At 52.0% G+C, this 19,711-nt stretch overlaps 1 protein-coding gene across 1 annotated transcript in view; it reads right to left on the reverse strand.

Annotated features, from left to right (window-relative positions):
- Positions 1–413: 413 nt before the first annotated feature.
- SZT2 (seizure threshold 2 homolog (mouse)) overlaps positions 414–19,711 on the reverse strand; it is a gene marked incomplete at its 3' end in the record, with an annotated part of 35,461 nt that continues 16,163 nt past the window's right edge. Inside the window, exons 12-45 of the mRNA XM_008949407.1 lie at positions 19,370–19,522; positions 18,890–19,004; positions 16,091–16,296; positions 15,484–15,708; positions 15,230–15,308; positions 14,756–14,853; positions 14,357–14,525; positions 13,769–13,883; positions 12,684–12,797; positions 12,033–12,230; positions 11,801–11,913; positions 11,163–11,304; positions 9,626–9,830; positions 9,295–9,407; positions 8,575–8,833; positions 6,979–7,144; positions 6,804–6,896; positions 6,565–6,646; positions 6,147–6,428; positions 5,645–5,783; positions 5,270–5,386; positions 5,097–5,160; positions 4,530–4,715; positions 4,121–4,459; positions 3,860–3,980; positions 3,314–3,388; positions 2,974–3,112; positions 2,637–2,754; positions 2,265–2,394; positions 1,997–2,149; positions 1,781–1,883; positions 1,281–1,398; positions 939–1,050; positions 414–532 (exon numbers count right to left, since the gene is read on the reverse strand). Of these exons, the coding sequence (XP_008947655.1) occupies positions 414–532; positions 939–1,050; positions 1,281–1,398; positions 1,781–1,883; positions 1,997–2,149; positions 2,265–2,394; positions 2,637–2,754; positions 2,974–3,112; positions 3,314–3,388; positions 3,860–3,980; positions 4,121–4,459; positions 4,530–4,715; positions 5,097–5,160; positions 5,270–5,386; positions 5,645–5,783; positions 6,147–6,428; positions 6,565–6,646; positions 6,804–6,896; positions 6,979–7,144; positions 8,575–8,833; positions 9,295–9,407; positions 9,626–9,830; positions 11,163–11,304; positions 11,801–11,913; positions 12,033–12,230; positions 12,684–12,797; positions 13,769–13,883; positions 14,357–14,525; positions 14,756–14,853; positions 15,230–15,308; positions 15,484–15,708; positions 16,091–16,296; positions 18,890–19,004; positions 19,370–19,522 (4,960 nt within the window). The remainder of the gene's footprint in view (positions 533–938; positions 1,051–1,280; positions 1,399–1,780; positions 1,884–1,996; positions 2,150–2,264; positions 2,395–2,636; positions 2,755–2,973; positions 3,113–3,313; positions 3,389–3,859; positions 3,981–4,120; positions 4,460–4,529; positions 4,716–5,096; positions 5,161–5,269; positions 5,387–5,644; positions 5,784–6,146; positions 6,429–6,564; positions 6,647–6,803; positions 6,897–6,978; positions 7,145–8,574; positions 8,834–9,294; positions 9,408–9,625; positions 9,831–11,162; positions 11,305–11,800; positions 11,914–12,032; positions 12,231–12,683; positions 12,798–13,768; positions 13,884–14,356; positions 14,526–14,755; positions 14,854–15,229; positions 15,309–15,483; positions 15,709–16,090; positions 16,297–18,889; positions 19,005–19,369; positions 19,523–19,711) is intronic.

Raw genomic sequence — 19,711 nt, forward strand, 5'->3', positions numbered from 1 at the left:
TTTGTGCCATCAGCAAACTTGCTGAGAGAAGACACTCTGCCATCACACAGATTGTTAATGAAGATGTTGAACAGGACTGGACCCAGCACTGATCCCTGGGGGACTCCAATAGTTACAGGTCTCCAGCTAGACTTGGCACCATTGATCCCCCTGATGTGGGCAAATATTCCACGGGTATTCACAGGGAGGCCTCGCCATGCTGCGAACCCCAGCAAAGGTGACTTCCCACCTATCCTGGCATCTGCACAGTATAAACCTCAGGGAATGCTAGCCTGGGCAAGCACTGGAGCAGGGAATGGGACGCAGCAAACTGCCCTGGCTTTCCCTGTCCTGGGCCAGGATAGGCTGAGACAAGTCTAAAGCAGAAAAGTGTTATGGGCTCTGGGATGAGCAGAGCAGATATCCAGTGGTACCTCCACATCTGCTGGGGTCAGCTTGCAGTTCCGCACCAGCATCACAGTGATGATATCCAGGGTGGCCTCATCCAGGCGCCTGCGCAGCACTTTCACCAGCTCATCTGTGATCTCAGGCCCTGGCAAGCAAGCAGAGGTACAAGCAGCTTTCTCACCCCACCCAGTTAAGAATGACCAGCAGCTCCTCCCTGCCTGTTCAGGGATGCACCACCCTCACACCTGCTTCCCCCAGGGAACAAGTCTTGCCCCACCACCAATTTCTTCAGGCTTTTTCTACCTGTTCACAAAAGACTGTTGGTACAGCAGGCAAAGACAAATGTGCTCCTACACAGGGAAAGTTGGTATAAGCCACCCAGGTTTCACTGTGGGCCACAGATCCTTTCCTCTCAGTCCCATCCAGACAGAACAGAGAACAGCTCTGGACTAAGAGCAGCTTGCCCAGGAGGGAGATGCTTTGTCTGCTCTTCCAGCAGAGCTCTGTTCCTCTGCTTTACATCAACACAGTCCATCTGCTCTAACACTTACCTGCTGGGGCAACACCGTGGACCATCAGCTGGATGTGCCTGTCTACCTGTCCCACTGGGCGGGCAGAGTCCACACTACGGCATGACGCTGTGTCCAGAGAGGAACGGGAACTCTGGGGAAGCAAAACCAGCCACTCAGAAGCAGTTCCATGTGAGTTCTAAATCCATCACTATCCTGAGGTGTCAGCAAGGTCGGGCAGAACCCACCCACTGCTGCCCCACTCCACACGTCTACAATATAAATTTTATCCTACATGAAATCCAGGTTGCTGGAACTACAGGGTTCCTACCAGTCCTGTGGCCAAGAGCATGCACGTCCACTCCCACAGAACAGGAGACTCACCATCAGATCCTCAGAGTAGATGGGCTCCTGGCTGCGTGTCAGTGCCAGCGAGCGAGTTGTCGGACTAGGGACGCTCTCTGCTTCCCACACCTTCCCACTGTAGGTGGTTTCAGTCAGTCTGAATACAGGAGGAAGACAGGTCAGCCTCCATTCCCAAGGATGATAGATAGCACCATACCTCCACAGATCCACACCTTCCTTGCTCTCCCCTGTGCAATTTCTACGGATTATTCCTTACAATATGGTGATTGTGGAAAAATTGCTCTCTGGTTCTCTCCAAAAATCCTCCTCTTCCCTCCCATGTCAAGGCTTTGTGCAGGGAGAGCAGGAGGGACCTGGCTTGATCTGACTTCATCCCATCAGAAGTCAGATACTTGCTGCTTGGGTCACAGCACAGTCCCTGAGGCTGGGCAGACACTTTCTGCCCTGGGGAGTTCTCAGTCTGTTGTAATGCATGTGGCAGGGCAAGGTCAGGCCAACAAGTCACACTGGCTTCTTACCGGAGGTAGAAAACAGATTTAGTGGCACGTTCCTGGTAGACAAACATATTCTTCCTGTTCACCACGGAGAAGGCGTTGAGCACTGAACGAAGCGCCTGGATAGCTGTGGGCAACGTGGGACGTTAGCTACCTCACGTGCCCTTCTCTGGGGTGCCAATCCAGCCAGAAGCCAGACTCTTGACACGCAAAACAAGAGGAAACATGGGCTGTACGCACCTCGCGAGACCCCCATGTTGGGGCCCATCTTGAGGCGTGAATGCACATGGATGAGTGTGCTCCACACAACATCACAAGCAAAGTGCCCTGGCATGAACTGCATGGTGGCAGCCAGGTAGTCCCGGGGCTGGTAGCTCTCCTCTACAGAGTAATCTACAAAGAACATAGGACATAGCTGGGGCCACAACATGGAAGTCATCATCTTTTTAGTCATTCATGGGCAGGCAGTAGCACTGCTGCTGAGGCACAGCCAAGGGTGTATTCCTACCATCTGTGGGCATGACACGCTGCCTGTATGAAGTATAGGGCGTTTCGCTCTTCCAGATGTCCTCCTCACTTTCTGCCACCAGTAATGAGTTACATATGTGGCTGTCATGCAGGTCCTGCAGTAGCAAGCGCTGCAGAGGGTGAGAAAAGATTGGTTCTGTTGCTTGCACAGCCCACAGGAGACAGCAAAAAGGGCTTAGGGCCAGACTGAGTCCCTTTTCCTTTGACCTCCAAGCTGGGACTCCACAAGTTGAACTGGCTCTCCAGGCCCTTCTCTGAGCTCGGCCCAGACCAGATAACCTCCTGAGGTCCCTTCTCACCTAACTCATCTCATGATTGGCAGCTCCATCTCTGCCCTCTGCAGATTTCTTACCTGGTTGACAACTCTGCAGATTTCACTTATCTTCTTCACCACCACCTGGTTGAGACTCTGGCATTCTCCTGGCTGCTCCTCTTCAGTCTCTGCTGGTGCTGTCTTCTCCACACTCAGGCTGCTTTACAGGGGAGAGAAGAGAGGGGTCAGCAGGGCACCTGGCCAATGCCTGTTGCTGTGAGCTAGAAGCAGGAACATAGTGGGGAAGGGACAGCAGCTTTCCCCTTGTGGAGCACCAGTCTAGTCCTGCAGCTCCCCACTCATTGTCTAGAGATAAGTGCGCATCAGTAAGGTCCTGGTGCAGACAAGCAGTAGCCAGACAGAGGACCCTGCTTACCGTGTGTGGTAGTAGACCTCCACTCGGTCCTGCTGGATTTTTATGATGAGCCAGAAATCAGGCATGAGGGGACACCGGGGCTCCTGGTCGCTCATTAGTGCCTCCTCGTACTCCGAGTCACTGCTTCCCCCATCGTAACCTGCAACACACCCCCACTTCAGCCCCGGGCCTGGCACAGCAGCCTCCTCCCCGGGCTCAGCAGGCGCTGGGAGATCAGAACTGCTCACAAGCCCTGTGCCCAGGGGACACTCCAGCCCAAGCACACAGCCCCCCCGCACTCCCGTGTCACTGCCAGCGCCTGGCCGCATGCTGCCGGTCAGCCCTGCCCCAGCAGACCCACCCAGGTGGTCAGAGTCCATGCTGCCCTGGCTCGACACCAGGCTCTGCACGCGGCTGGGACGCTGCTTGCTGAAGCCTGCAAAGAGAAGAGGGGTTTGATCATCGAAGCACTTGCTGAGCTCCCTTACGCACCCCACGTGCTGAAGAAACAGAACACTTCAGGAAAACCAGGGCGTGCTGGCCACGGGGAGGCAGTGCTGGGGAATGGGGCTCTTGCAGCCGTTGCTGGAACCACCAGGAGCTTCGCATCGTTAGGGCTATCAGCGTGGCAGCACAGCTTAGCACCTCGAGTATTGGTAAGCAGTGAATTGCCAGCACCGTGGCAAGGAACAGACCAACAGTCCCTGGTACCAGTTCTGGTATTTAGAGACTGGAACAGGGCCAGCAGCCATATTTTGTATGCCACAGCCAAAACTGGGCTCTGCCCTTATGAGTTCCTGAGGCTGAGGTACATCCTGTCCACATATGCAGCTCCTACCTTCCTTGCCTTGTGTTATGGAGTCAGCCAGGCTTGCTGCAGATGGTGTCACCAACGGCGATTTCTCGCTGGTGCCCTTTTCAGAGGCCGAGGATGGCAGTGACTGTACAGTTGTCTCTGGAGGTGCCTCCTCCAGAGAGTCATGGCCCGGTGCTCCGCTCTGCTGAAGGCTCAGTGCTTCTCCTGGGACCTACGGACAACCCAAGGTTGCAAAAATGACCAGAAAAACAGGCACTGAGACAAGTCCCATCATCCTCCTGCATCATTCTACCTTCTGTTACCAGAGTGTCCCACACCTTCCCACCAGTAGACCACCTCAGTGTCTCTCACCTCATCCTGCATGTGGCTGTCCCCACCTATGGGGTTTCCTATGTCTGGCACAATGTGTGTCTCACTCTCCGGCCACCCCCAGAGACCCCGGGCTTCTTCTGGGTGGACACAGCTCTCATGGTGCAGCTCAGAGCCCTCTGTCTCTGCTTCACTGCTCCCCTCCCGGCCTGCCTGGCCCAGGGCTGTCCTGGTGCCCCCTCCAGCTGGCTGCTGGAAGCAGGGTATCGCCAAAGGGTTTGGAGCTGCCCGCCTGGAGTGCAGGCGGCTGATGGAGATGTAGTGGTAGTCACTGCCCTCTGCATTAAGCACGTAGCCTGGGAGAGCCATTCTTCTGAACTCCTGAAATACAGGGAAGAATAAGCATCCCACTAGCTAAGGGTGTGATGCTGCCTCAGGGTCTTCTCTTTACCTCCTTGAACTTCTCCAGAGAGTGCTCAGGTCCAAAGACAAACTGGAGTAGCACCACCTCGCTGTGGCAGCTGGGGCGCCCCTTGGAGTTATAGATGTGGGTGGCCACCCGGTGCAGGATGGAGGTGTTGATGACCTGCGAGTGGCGCAGCGCAGACACAATCTCATCATCCAGGAGCCAGCGAATCTGAGCAGAGCAAGCACACACCACAAGACTAGGTGACCCGCACTTGTGAGGCTGCCCTAATTCTGATCCATGTCCCAACAGGATGAGGGCAGCCCTTCTCATCACCTACATCCTTTGTCTCCTTCTGAATGCACCTAAGAAAAGGCCCATGGATGAGAGCTCTGCCTGTCCCACCCCAAGTGCAGTAAGAATCTTGTCAGGGTAATTCCACCCTTCTGGGGAGCATGAGGCCAATGGCCTGTGTGACACCAGCAATACCAGGTAGTCAATTCAGTTGACAGGGGTTGCAGCTTGGAGCTGGCTAGGAAGTATGGAACAGCAGTTGTGCACTGTGGCCACATTGCTCCAGCTGGGAGCAAGAAGTAGGCAAGGCTGGCCTACCTCATTCATAGTGGCTTCAATAGCCTGTCTGTGCACTCCAGGGAGGTTGGAAAGTGCAGGGTGCCTAGGAGACAGGAGAGGAATTGACCAGTCACTCATTCATGCAGCCATGGTGCTGCTCCTAGGCAGCAAAAGGAACTCATGAGGGGCTTGCTACAGCTGCAGTGCCATACCTCTCATCTCCTGTGGATGGGAGCCGTTCCAAGTTGTGCATGATATCCTCATCCGAGCGGAAAGAGGATGGCTGCCCTGGAGACCGTGTGAAGGACACACTGCTCTCTGAGGTGCATCTGTCACATGAGAGAGAGAGAGCAGGCTGAGCATCAGCTTTTGAGCCAGAGAGGATAAACATACACACACTCCAAAAAGGGGAAAAGGAATCTCTAACAAAGGTGAGCTTATCTTGAAAAATTTTAGTTTTCTTAGGGTCGTGGCAGCCTCTGTGAAAAGGAAAATCCTGAGTCTCAGCACGCAGAGAGGAGACAAGACTGGCTGGCTGGGAAGAGGAGGCAGAGGATAGGGGAGTGACTGGACATCTTTCCACCTACCTGTTGTGGAGAATGTCTGTGTTCACAACTTCTATCTCCAGGGGCAGTGTCAGCACAAAGATGTCCAGGGTCACACAGAGGTCACCTAAGTCAATGGTGCTCAAGCCCTGGCAGCTTTCCAGGCAGCCCAGAACTTCCCCTGAGGAGAGATCATAGACTAAGGGAATCAAGCAACAAACAGCTCTGGTTACACGTAGACACAGCCTAGTGGCAAACACAGAGACTGCAAGAGGTGGCTGTCTCACATGCCTGAACAGGCTCAAGACTGCCACCATCCTCCATCATCCTTTCAACTTTGCACAACCACTCCCACAGCAAGGTGGAGACCTGGTGAAAAGGCCTTTGTCTGATGCTGGGAGATCCTGGGGGCTCTGTATAGTGAAGGCTGGTCCAGACGGACTGCTGTTTAGGATGCAGCATGTTTGTTCCAGGGGCTGCTCACCCAGCAGGGACCTGACAGAAACCCTCTTGCCCTTTCATCTCACCCAAGGCTTGTTCTTACCCAGACAAGTAGGCAGGGACTGCACGGGCATGGAGCTGTGCTGGCTCCGCAGCTTCACTGAGCAGGTAAGGTGCACAAAGAGCGGGGGCATCTCCTGCTCCAGGAACTCCTGCTCGTTGAGCGAGTCTCCTCCCAGCACGCTGAAGGAGTCATCATCCTGGTTCACTGTGTTGGAGTCCAAGAGGGAATCTGTGTCTGGGAACTCATGGTCCAGCTTCTCACGGTACTCCACCTCCAGCTCGGGGTCACTCTCTGTGGCAATGCAGCACCCAGACACGGTACCTGTTGATACAGGTCCCCTGTTAGCAAACCAGGCTCACATCCCCAGAGACCCCATCAGATATAGCCAAGCTCTGAAAGGTGTCACCCCTGTGAGACTACAGACATTCTTCCCCATGGCAGAGCAGGCAAATTTTACCTTCTTCAGCTGCCAGTTCTGCCTCTGATCCCTCCATGTCCTCACTGCCTTTTCTGTCTGGCTGATCCCGAGATGCCTCTTCCTGAGATGGAGAGAGGAAGAGTAGGTACTAGAACCATGCCTGCTGCAGGGACTTATTCTACTCACAGATCTGCCAGTCCCAAACCCATATGTGACACCAAGCAAAGCTACTGCCCTCCACAAGGACTAGGTACCTGCCAGGGAAGCACCATGCCTACCTCTTTCTTGGCTGACGGGGGGCAATAGAAGAAATAGTGAGGATTTGATGGCACCGGCTTGAAATGTAAACTTCCAATTTCCAGGAATTTTTCCTAAATGAGAAATCCCAAACATGAAACAGACATTCCACTCTGCCCTCCTGCAGGAGCCAAGCTGAGCTTCCACATTCCCCACCTGGATAATTTTGTGCAAGTCTGGGTGTGCCTGGCAGGGCTGTCCAATCTCCAGCAGCGAGAGAGGGAACTCTGAACAGCAGCTGGTGCCCACGCTGCTCTTTGGCTCCTCTGTGGGGCTAGCAACGTTATGGGAGTCCTGCTCGCTGTAGTCCTCCATTTCCGCACTGACAGCATTGCAGCCAGGTCAGACAGGCAGATGGAGAAACGAGAGCAGTTATAGGTACTGTCTACCCCAAAGGCACCCCACCTCACAGTTCCCCACACCTCATCCTGGTGAACACAATTTGACTTACACAGACGACACCTCTACAGCCCTACAAACCCTCCAGCCACCCACCAACCCAGATCAGTGCTCAGGCTGTCTGAAGCCAGGCCAGAGGTTGTTTAACCATGGTGATCCCATGGCCAGGTACTCGACACCACGGTGAACACCCTCCCTGGGAAAGAGAGACACATGGCTGAGTACAGGGACAGGCCTGGAGCAATCTGAATTACCAATGCCCCGTCCAGGGCACCTCACAGCAAATGCCACCATGCCAGCACCTCTAGTGTCTTGGCAGCACAAAGCAGAGCACAAAGCTCAGGCCCATGTTGCTCAGCAGCTCCATGAATAAGTCCCTAAAACTCAGAAAATGCAATCTGGGGAATGGGATGTTGGTTGGTCAAAGTACTCCCTAGGTGGTCAAATTAGTAACAGAGATGGCAGATGTGGGTGCCATACATCACCAGCAATACATCCTTCAGTAAAGTTTATACAGTCTACATTGGGATAGGTGATTTGTAATAGGAGCAAAATAAAGTCCCCACAGTTTTTCTCTGGGAAAGTAGCACTTGAAGAAGTAATGTGATTCTCAAAACACTGAGTGTTCTTCAAAACACAGCCTCATCTCAATGTCTTACAGTGTAAGAAGTAAGTCTGGGGATTCCCAACAAATGCTAGTGAATTCACACAAAGGAACTGAGGATCACCAAGTGCAGAGGACAAAGGACCTAAAGAGGGTGTTTCTTTAACAGACACCAAGGCACAGCAGAGTATTTTTCCCCCCTCCTTGGGTTTCCAGAGGCAATACAAATCTCATAAATACCCTAAGGAATAGAAGGACAGACGTTTAGCATCATGCATATTCCATTTCTGCCTTGATATTCTCTTGTGAATTTTCTTCTAGAGTTTTAAGTAAAAAAAAAATGACACTTTATTCATTAGAAAAAGATAACAAACCTGTCACTTTCACTAGAGTCAACTGCAAGCTCCAATGAGTCAAGCAGCAGGAGATGCATAATTTTCCCAGAAACCACCAGTCTGAGAGTTACTTGCAGACAAACTGCCCTCCAGCTCAAGCCAGATGGGACAGTAATGAGCTAAGACTACAAGAGAAAGTGAAAGGATGAATGTCACTGGAGATTATAAAGGAGAGGAGGAACCTGGTGGACACCATGACAGCTGGGTATCCCACTGGAAGTACCTGTTCTTCCATGTGGCTCTGTCCAACCCTGCTCTACAATGTTCTTTCTAGTAGGCAGCAGAAGACACTTGAAGAAAGATCTGTTCTGGCCCAATGCTAAGAACAGAAGCAAGACCGAGGTGGGCCCCTACCTTGATTCAGAGACCAAGACGCCCCGTTCCCTAGAGCTCTGCTCCTCTTCTTGCTCTATGCTGCCCACTTGGAAGCTGGCTGTCTTGGAGTGCATTCGGAAGTGTTGGTGGCTCTCTCGGAACGAGCGGACATGGCTGCATACCGGCCGCAGGGAGTTGGTGATATCAATCTCTTGGAGCAGCTCCTCACAGTAGTCCATGGCTGTAAGTAGGTCCTGGGAGCTGATGCTGTGTGACTGCTGAAGGCTCTTGAACAGCCCTACAGATCAAGCACAGGGCCTGAGCATCCATGGCAAGGCTGTAAGGCCATGGCAGTCAGGCAATAGCCACATACAGATCTTCAAGTCCCAGCACAGGGCTGCAGTCAGCACACGTGCTGGAAGACAAGACTCAGCCAGTACGCCCAATGTGACGTGTTAGCCTGGGCCTGTCTCACACCAGAGTGCCCAGGTGATCTGCCACCCTGAAGGTGAGAGGGAAACATCCAAGAAGGAACCCCTCTCTACAGGACTCCACAAGTCCAGGTACAGCCTATGCAAGGCCCATAGAGAATGTGCAGAGGCATCTCTAAATCCCCCCTGGTGAGAGATCAGTCTTACAACTCCTCCCTTTGCTCACTGTAAGATCACAAGAAAACTGAGACATTGTTTTCTTAAGAGAAGCTCCAGGGTCCAGCCCCAATCCCAGCCCTGCTTCAGCTCCCACTGCACTGCTCCTCACCTTTCACATAGCACTGGTGGGAGTGCTCCTGCAGCAGTGTGCAGTAACTCACCAACTCCTTGTGTTTGTGGTCTAGCCAAGCAGCAGCAGGAGGACGTTCGAGAGACTGGGACCTGCAAAAAGAGGATCCACAGCCTTCAGCACCAACAAAGCACGTTATAGACTATAAACAGCTCTGGTGCCAGTAAAGCAGGGCCCTAGGGCACACACAAGCAGTGGCTGCCATAAGGCAGAGAGGCCAAGCCAAGGGAATAAGGCAGGGCTAGAGCCAACCTCTTGTCAAGGAAGCTCCTCTGTTTCCTGTCTAGGAGTTAGGTATGGTTGGTATTACCTGAAAAAGATGTCCCGGGGAGGACGGTGTGCCCGTGGGCTGACAAGCTGCTCTCTTAACAGCTCCAAAGAGCAGCTGTAGATGTAAACCGGGCAGCGAAATCGGCGGCACTCGCCCAGCTCAGACTGCGAGTTCTGGCGACAGAAGGAGATGTGCACATCTCTCCGTGAGGGGCCACCCAGCTCTCCAGAGTCACGGCTCACTTCTGTAGAAGAACCAGTCCTGAGATAAAGACTCCTCGTTCCTCGTCTGAGAGGTCCCGTTCCCCGCAGCAGCACCCAGACTTCTCACCACTCAAACTTCTGGCACCACGCTCCTCACCCAGCACCCAACCACTCAGCCCAGTGCTGAACCCCTTCTTGGGCAGCCATGACTGTTCACCATCACTACCATCTTCTGCACGAGTACAAGACTCCATCCTCACTGCAGACCTGGCTGACTACACCAGGAGCTATGCAATCAAATCCTATATGCCTCAAGCCCTGGGCTCTCCCTATGACAATGTGCTGCTAATAGTGCCAGTATGGAAATCATGACATGAGAGTCACTGACGTCCCAGTGCAGCCCACTACTGCCATTCCTAGTAGCTTCCATCTATGTGCAACCTCCTTGCCCACAGGGAGCCAGCCCTGGGCCACAGGCACTCAGCTCACATTACACTCCCTCACTCTGTGAACATCGCAAAAGCTGGCTGAGGCTTCACTGTGGCCCTTTGTCCTGACCTGACTCTGCTGACAGCCAGGCAGGAGCTGACAGGCTGCAGCAGCCTCTTACTCCTCCTACTTTAATCTGCCCAGCAGCATGCCAGGGAATAGCAAGGATACTAATACTTTAGCGAGGTCCTGAGGGTGGTACCGTGGGCTGGTGTTATACTGAGGGTAGGCAATGGCACTGCAGGATCCCCTTCTGCAGCCTCAGCCCTGCCTTGCTCTGTACAGACAGGTCCCAGGATATCCTCTCCAGATCGACTCTCGTCTTTTGGAGGTTTGTCCAACCCACAAGCCACCAGCTTCTGTACATCTGGAAGACAACAAAAATCACTCTCTGTCCAGTGAGAAGTTTAACCTCTTCATCCACATTCCCAAGAGGTCAGATGTCCCTGCTGTCTCTCTGTGTGTGGAAACACCTCCGCAGACTACTTCCGGCTGAGCCTAACAGGCTTCACCAGCAGCTCAGTCCAGTGCCAATGCCCAGAAGAAGGGACACTCCCAGGCTATCCCATTAGCAACGTCCTTACTCCATTTATTAACAATCCTACTGGGAAAACAGTCCAATGGCTGCAGTCAGAAAACAACCCAAAGCTACATCCCTTGCCTGAAAACACTTTGTAGGCAGCACCATGTCCAAGGAGAGAAGAACAAGACATGCAGCGCTTTGCACTGCACTATTCCTGGACACGAGGTACAAAAAGACTGTGTCTAAACTCTACTGTTCAATTTTCTCTCCATCCTACCAGAGTTAATTCTGCTTTTGCTGTTTCCCAAGGAGGTGCTTTGGACTGCTGCCTCCTCTCCTTCCCCATAACGGGCAGCCTCACCTGAGAAGGTGGCTGGCAGGAAGGTCAGAAACACGTGCTGTGGGTTGACCAGCTTGGCATAGCACCGCCATTGTGGGGGGAAGGGCCCCATGGTTCCACGCAAGGTCACGTCATCCTCAGGCAGCTCTGTGTTGCCGAGGCTCTGACGAAAGGATGAAAGAGCAGAAATTGGATAAGCTCACAGGACATGGCACCCGCCTACCTTGAGGCAGGTAGCAACAACACAGAGCAAGTCCCTCCACGACTGCTAGTTGGCACAGCGCTGAAATCTCTCTGTCCACCCCTTGCACCATTCTGAGAGCAGCAGGACTCCAGGAACCACAGCACACACTGTCAGGGGCTGCTTTGCCAGGGCTGGTTCTGACCTCCAGGCAGTGACTGCCCATGGCTTCTGCGCAAGCTGTAGCACAGCATCAGTGCTGCTGTAACAGGCTAGACCCGTGGTGAGTGCAACTATCCACATACCTACCAGATTCCTGCTTGACTTCAGCCATGGGCTACAGCTTAAACTGCTGCCGAGCATGGGGAAAATACCATCCTTTCCATCTGTTCTCTACCCTTCTACTAACTCTCCTGCTCTTCAGCAGCTGCTGCCTTGCCTTTAGAGGCATCTCAGGAGGACAGCAGCATAGCAGTACCTGCAGAGTACTTGTGGAGCCAGTCATATCCCTGGTGCCATTGCTGCCAACAAGATGATAGGATGCAGAAGCATCCTGCTGCTCCAGGGTCCCAGAAGCTTTCAGGGTTTCTTCTGAAATGGAGAACAGAGAAAACAACCTGAGAAACACCAGCTGAGGATGAGACTCGAAAGTAAGGCTCCTGAAACACTTGAGCTCCTGGTGTCACTGCTGCTGTGCTCCTGGCCCTTACCTCTGATCACAGGGAGTGTGAAGGGGGGTTGGTGGCCATCACGATCCCGCTGCAGAACCTGCTCCATGAAAGCCACATGATCAGCATCAGCCATGGGGATCTCCCGGTCACTGAGGTCATGCTGCAGGCAGCCATGGAAGAGGTTTAGAAGCATTTCATTGGGCACAAACGAAGAGTCCTTGGTCACCTCCTCATTTTCTGCTCCAAAACAGAACCATGCCAGCTTCAGAGACAGCATCTCCACAGCCACCTCCTGTACCCAGGAGACAGCCTTTTGCAAAATGACACCTCCACACAACCAGGACTTTCCCCCAGCCAATCGACAAGGATGACTAAGAGTGTGCTGAGGAAGCCCTGGAGTTCCAGCATCATTAGCTACCCTGCACTGACTCACCCTGCTACTGTAACTGTTCTGGAGGTGTCTGGGGCTAAAGACAAGAAAACCACTGCCACAGTGCAAGTCTAGGTTTAAAGATGGCAATATCCCTGGCCAGCCCTGGGGCTGCAGAGATGGGAACACCAGCACTGAGCTACTGAAAGAGGCATGGCAGCTCTCACACAGCGGCTGCTCAGGGAGACAAGCACACAGAGCAGAGTGCTCACAGCCATGGAGGGAGGACAAGAGGAGGCAGGTGGTGAAGAGGCACTTACCTTTTGTCAGCATTAGGAAGAACATTTCAACCTGCTGGCACCTGGGCAACAGCTTCATGAGGTTGAACTGGAAGGGGATCTCATGCACTCGAAAACCAGCCCCCATGTCTGGATCTGCAACAAGAACTGGCAGTGTAAGATGTCTGTGGGCATCACACAGCCCTACCTCCCAGGGCACCTCTGCACACATGGTGCCAGCCAAGAACACATGGCAGGGAGCACAAGTGAAGTTACACAACAACACTGCCCCAACTTCTGCTGCTTAAGGAGGCAGAGGGATAAAAAGAATGAATGTGGGCAAAGAGCAAAGCCTGCCGGAGGCTGCAGCAGAGTCCCCATGGCTTATGGCTACCTTCATACAAGGAAGGGTAGGAAACCACCACAAGGCTTCACATAGCTCAGGCCCAGGGCTGCCAAGGCACAAAACCTACACACCAGTGTTGCAGGTAACACTGCTGGAGAGCAATGGCCATGCTGGGAGCCAGAGGCAGCCTGAATACCAGTGTTGTAAGGGACAAGGACCCCCTGCTCTTGAGAGAGAGATCGCCCACCTGGCCAGCTCTGCACATCCTTGCAGCTGTTTCCTGTACTCATCCTCAGGAAGGAGTCTCTGCCCTCCAGGCCCATGAGCTTTCTCAGCCCTCCCCCCTTGTACAGGGCCAGTGTTATGATCCACTATGGTCCCCTCAGGTCCTGCCCTCAGCCTTTGGTATATATACTGACTCACTCAAACCCACCCAAAATCTCCTGTGCCGTTCACTGCAAGGCAAGCAAACCAAAGATCTAGGATGGGGTGAACCAGTGCCAAGAAAGCAAAAATAGTGGGGTTCTGGAACAGATTGCTTGACAAGGGTGAATCCCCCAAGTACTCCTGGAGCTGTCAATGAAGTACATTAATTGTGTCAGGTCAGATCCACAATCTTATCCTGAAGGAAAAGGATAGACCAGAACTTCTAAGGTCCCCTACCCTATTTTTTCAAAATACCTGTTTCACTATCCAGAAACCCCTAAGGGGTGCTGAGACATTCAGGGCCTAGCTGCCTCTTGCTCCATCAAACGTGCTATGACATAGATGCTGGACTCACCTTCAGTAGCTTTGCTGTCTGAAGGAGGGCAGACCCACTCCTTGTTCTGGCACAGCTGGCTGATGTACTCGAAGGTCAGCATGGTGGCAATGCATGCAAGGTCCCGGGGAAAAAGCTGCAATAAGCAGTCAAGGCTCAGCTGTGTGCAAGAGAATTGTTACCCCCAAATTCAGGAGAAAACAGTCTAAAGGCAAGGAGAGGAAACACCCATAATCCCATCCCCTGATTTGCCCTGTTCTCACTCTCTGCTCTCTCCTCACCCCACCAGCCCTTTAGCCTCTTTCCGCCATGTCTGGGAAGAGCACTGGCAGTACTGCCTGCAATCCCTGCTTGGTCTCTTCCAATGGAATGGCTCATGACAAAGTAATCCCCCCTATCCCAGAGCAGCATTGCATCCACTGCCTTGCAAACCAGAAACCTTTCCTGTCTGGTAGCCCAGTTCCTCTTTTAGAAACCTCAGGCTCTTTCATTAATGGCATTACCATCTCTTCTGTCCCTCAATAATTCACCTGCAGTGTTGCAGTGCACTTGCAATACAACCTTCTCCCTTCACTAAATGCCCATGCCCCTACCCCTTCAGGGACTCACTGCTTTAGGTATTTTCTGGTAGGGTAAGCCATGGAGGTGCTTCCAGTTCTCAGCAGTACTGTTGACGTAGCCGCTTTGTGGCTCTACCCAGCACTCAGTAACCAGGTTCAGTTCTGTGTCCACCTCAATGGCTTCTACCTCTGTATCATTGTCATCATCTGTGGAAAAGCTGGAGGAAAGACATAACGCAAGTCCTGAGAGATGGCACAGAACAAGCAGCCCACTGCAGCTCCTCCCAAGAGTTGTGAAAGCAGCCATCAGATGATGAGCAACCTGTGACGGTTGGTTGTCTGTACTAGCTGATGGGAAACTCCCTCCTTCCCACACTGGCCACAAAGGGCAAGTCTGGAGCTGTGACTCCACTGCCAGCCCCTCCCAAGAGCAGGGCAACAGCCTCACCTGTCCTTGGTGGAGGTGGAATGGGGTGGGAAGAGGATGTACTGGACGACACAGGTGTGCTTCTCCCTGCCACTGCTGCTCTCACTTGAGCCGTCAATCTGGACAGGAGACACTGTGTGAGCCTGGCCAGCAGCAGCTGTCCACACCTGGCCAGCAGCAATCCCCCACCAAAACAGCCCCACCACCCAGCTTCACAAGCAGTGGTGGAAAGTGGGAGCCTGTCCCAGCCCCAAGAACTCCTCCAGCACAGCATGTCCCTACCAGCAAAGTAGCACTCTAACTACAGCTGAAGACAGGAGAATGCCCAACCCACAAGCTGCTTTCCTTTGCCTTCCTTCAGGGATGGAGGCAGGTCTCCCTGTGCACGTCAAGGGTGTGTACTAGAAGCAGACGGGAAATCCCATCGCAGGACGGTAAATTCACCTCAGAAGAAGCAACGAAGGACTGTGTTCACACTGCAGCACCCAGGCTCACCTGTATGGGCAGCTCCAGCACCATGTTGATAATTCCATCCCCACTGGATGCGAAGTGGAAACCCTCTGACAGACGGACCCTGGTAACAGAGGGGCAGTCAGACATGGAGGACTTCTCTACCCATACTGCAAGCCTTAAATACAGGAATGACTGTACCCTTCACCCCACAACATCTTCCTTCCCAAGCCAGGGAGCTATGCGCAGAGAATGGGGAGATGTGACACTCCCTACCCCTGCTCAAGGGTGCCACTTACTCTGTGAGCGTGGAAAGGAGCTGGGCTACAGCGGTGATGGGCACAGCCGGGGCCAGCCCCGCCTGGACGCTCCAGATCCAGCGCTGGTGATAGAAGTAGCGGGAGAGCGAGGCCAGGGTGGACGAGGCAGTGCGACTGGCCACCATGGTCAGGGGGCCAGACACCGGGGGATGCTCCAGGTTGAGAATGAAGGGGGCTCGATAGTCAGAAGGCAGCTTCTCATACCTAGGGCAGGACAGAAGTAGGGCTCGATAAGGTGGAGAGAATGCTCTGCTCGGAGCTGTCTGGACCCAGGACACAGCCTCTCCAGCAGCAGAACATGGCTAGCCCAGCACAGAATCCTGCTCAGACAGCAGTAACTGAATTTACTTCAGCACCATATTAGTTAGGACTAACAAATCTGCCTGGCCAGCAAGGCCCCCTGCTGCAAGTCACAGCATTCCCAGGCGACAGCTGCCATTCCCAGCAACGCAAACCCAAACCCACCCTAACAAATAGCAGCATGACAGCACTCATCCTGCAACTGGCCACACCACCCACAGACCCTCCTCTCTCCCACTCTGCAGGGCAAGAAGGCTGCCCCGATGGCCTGGATCTCCATCACTACCTGATAAGTAGCTTCTCTAAGGGTTTGTGCAACACAACAAGGCAGGGTCTGTCTGAAAGGGCTGACTGGGCCCCAGCCACAGGTGGAGACTTGGAGGGAGAATTACTGCCAAACATTTTCCTCTTTGCTTTTGGAGTTGCCTCCTTGCTCTGGACCCTGTGGGGAAAGCGCAGCTGCAAGATTCGGTCCCGTAACTCCTCCACTATCTGTCATGGCAAAAGCAAAAGGTAAATGTGACCACCTTTGTCTTGAGACTTAAGCTACCCAAAAGAAGCGTCCACAACAAGAGCATGACTCAAAGCGATTGAACACTCCTTGAATATAAAGATGAACAGGAGTTAAAGGTCATTTTACTTCTAAAGCACCAGCAAGACCGTAATCAAAGTGACACAAGGCTCTCAGGTCCATATTTTAACAACTACAAATATTTTTAAAAGCAAAAGAAAGGTCCACAAAAATCAAAGAGAATTTCAAGGCAAAGAAACCACCTTCCAAAACTTTGATCAAAAAAAAATTGCATGCCAACTCCTCCACAAAGCAGTCTGAGAACCCACCCTTATTCCTTCCCTCCTCTGTCCAACAGCCTACAGTAAATGTAAATGAGCGCACGCAAGAGAGCCAGACTGTTCCCCCACCTGATGTGTTCCCTCACAATCACATTCGTGTGTCAAACTTCTACAGTAGAAGTTTTCAAGAGCTTAGGTTATTTTTTAGGTTGATTTTTCCCCAAGACAATTTCAAAATTACTTCCTGATGACTCTTTTTAGATTTTAGCAGCTCTGAATATGGTTCTACCCACTCCAGCACCTGATGTCCACAATGCCTCAATATTTTCTTTGAAATGTCCATCATTAGGTTTCTTTTTGTGACCTTCATTCAATTCCCTTTAAATTCCATTACCACTGTAGGCAAACTGGGGAATAGCAGCTCTCCATCTCCCTCCTCAACAGTAATTATTTCAGCACCTTTCCCCATCATTATTTTGTCCTTTCAAGGAATGGCATGTCTGCAGACCCAACCATTACACAGAGCTCTTTTCTGCACTACAATGTCACTTGGGTGCCCTTTGTGATTTCATACTGATAACGCAGAATTGCTGATGGTGTTTAAGCTCCCAAACCCAAGGTGCACTACTCTACAGTTATCAGTACTGGCTTCCAGCCACCATTGTGCTGCATAGGTGTCCACAAAGAACAGGAGTTGAAAGGACAGAGAAAACCAAATACCTTTGTGTTACCTGCAGATTTTCCCAGCTCACTACCAACTGCCTACCTGCAGATGAGTTCCCTACCCTTTGACTAGTAAAAAGGTGGGAAAACCACAAACAACTTCTGCCTTGATGAGAACAGAGCACTTTTTCAATTGTCTTGCCTTGTTCCCCTAGACAGTTTCTAATTTCTAGTTCCCCTAGATAGATTTATGACACTCCAGCTCTATAGTTGTGCCCTTATATGGAGTCTCACCAAAAATCTTCTGAAAGTCAGATTGTACTGGGTGCTTTCCTTCCTTTAAATACTGGAAATTTGAATAGCTCAACACAAAGAAAACTCCTCTTTTCCCTAATTAAGGCAGGCATTCTGCTGCCATCCTCTACACTGGGTAGCTAATCAGCCCTATGGGAGGCAAAAAAAAATAAAAGAAGAAAAAGATTGTGCATGATACAATTTATGATGACATAACTCTTGGTGCCACAATCTGGAACTAGCACAGAGCTGCAGGGTATGGTGCCTGTCTCACATCTTCTTCATGAGACAGGTATTGACTTATACCTGCCAGAGGGAACTCCTTCACAAAACTTGCCACTTGGCATTACCCACCTACACACTGGCCCAGCAATCAGTGCTCAAAGCTTGGATGCCCTAAATACATGAAAGGGCAGATCCTCCAGAGTGACAGAGCATTTAGTGTTATCTGGGTTCATTATCTCAGAAAGAGATGGTCCTTCCATGTTTGTCAGTTTCTCCTCAGACTAATCTAACACTAAAGAGAAAACAAAGATTTCTTTCACAAAGACAAACGATCAAGGCTCTATGATAAATGCCTTGTTTATAAGCAAAGTTCACATGGTTTAACAGTAGAACATCTTTCCCATACTTAGTGTTTCACCTAGGGACGATTAGACTTGTCTCAGCCATTAGAGCTGGAGAAACAGTCTACACAGTAACCCCATCTTCTGTACCTGACTAGGGCAGCCACTTCTTTCGATACAAAGAGGGCATTAAGCTGATGTGAGTCTGTCTAGCAGACTCGCATCCCTTTAAAACATTTTCTGGGTATTACATTTTTTTCTCTCCCTGTACTGCTCATGCAGGGTATTGTTGACATTTTAACTCTAACTCCTGAATTCGTCCTTGCCCAAATGATGAGATACACATATGCAGTCCACCACTTCCCGAAGCAGGTAGCCTATGGAACATGTAGTTCATCCATCACAGAGGTCTTTACCGATGAGTCAGACAAGTATCTGCTGTTCCTGACAGACAGTATTGATTGTGCTTTGTCACAGGGATAGACTAGATAACCCTTGAGTCATTTCAAGCCCCGCAGTTGAATTAAGTAGAGGGAAAAACATCCATGTGACTAGCTATGCTATTGATCTTTGAGTCTTTGGGTTCAGATCTTTCGTGGACATAACAGAGAAAGCTTTATCCAAACCGATTCACACCTATTTAAGCCTTAACATAGTAGTTAGTTATTAGAAGATACCTCCCCATAGCATTGTCAGTGATCTACCCAACACTTCCATGTCAGAACTTCTTGCTCTGCTCCTAACCCACGAAGCAGCTAGTGAGCTCTCACCTTGTTCCTGGCCTGTGCAGGTGTGCCAATGGGGAACCCCAGCCGTAGAACCATGCACGGAGCTTTGGAGATGATCCGCACCACATAAAATGAAGAAGGTGTGGGATCCTCAGAGCTAGGGAGGAGGGATTAAGACAGGACTGAAATAGTCCATACTGAAATAGTATGGACCTTGCTGCTCAGTCATGCCAGACCAAGAGGAGGCATGCTCCACAGAGCTCAACAGCCCACACAGCTTGGCAGCAACACGTCACTTCTAGCATGCAGAAACCCCCCAGCCAGCTTCCCTCTCCCTCTGGGCTGAGCCTGGAAGGCAGTGGCAGCAGTTCAGAAGACACAGGGTTTCACACCCACTCATCTTGCTCTTATCCTCTCCTTTAGACGTCTGCTTCTGGCCCATCACAGCATACCGGTCTAACTGGACCTTTGGTCTGGCCACATGCCCGACTCCCTCCACAGGACCCCTTCAGAGGCACTCACCCATGTATCAGTTTGACGTAGGAGTAGCCCTCCACCAGCACGAAGCTGCTCCAGTCCCGCAGCAGGGAGGTGAGCGCCGAGTGAGAGATGCGGCACTGGATGGTGCTGTAGCGGCCGTTGTTGCCGGGCGTGTGCAGGTGCTTAGGCACAGGCCTGCGGAGTGCGGCAGAAAGGAGTTTGAAAAACAGTTTCCTTTCTTCCTAGCCTTTGCCACATCCATTCAAACTCATCCTCTGACTGGTACATCAGCCTTCCTCCTCTGCAGCAGCCCATACTCAAGCACCTCGCCTGCTGGTGAGAGCCGCACGCCCTGAGCACGCAGGGATCCCGCTCTCCACCCTG

This window comes from Merops nubicus, unplaced genomic scaffold (assembly GCF_000691845.1).
Source record: "Merops nubicus isolate BGI_N331 unplaced genomic scaffold, ASM69184v1 scaffold26510, whole genome shotgun sequence".
Lineage (NCBI taxonomy): Eukaryota > Metazoa > Chordata > Aves > Coraciiformes > Meropidae > Merops > Merops nubicus.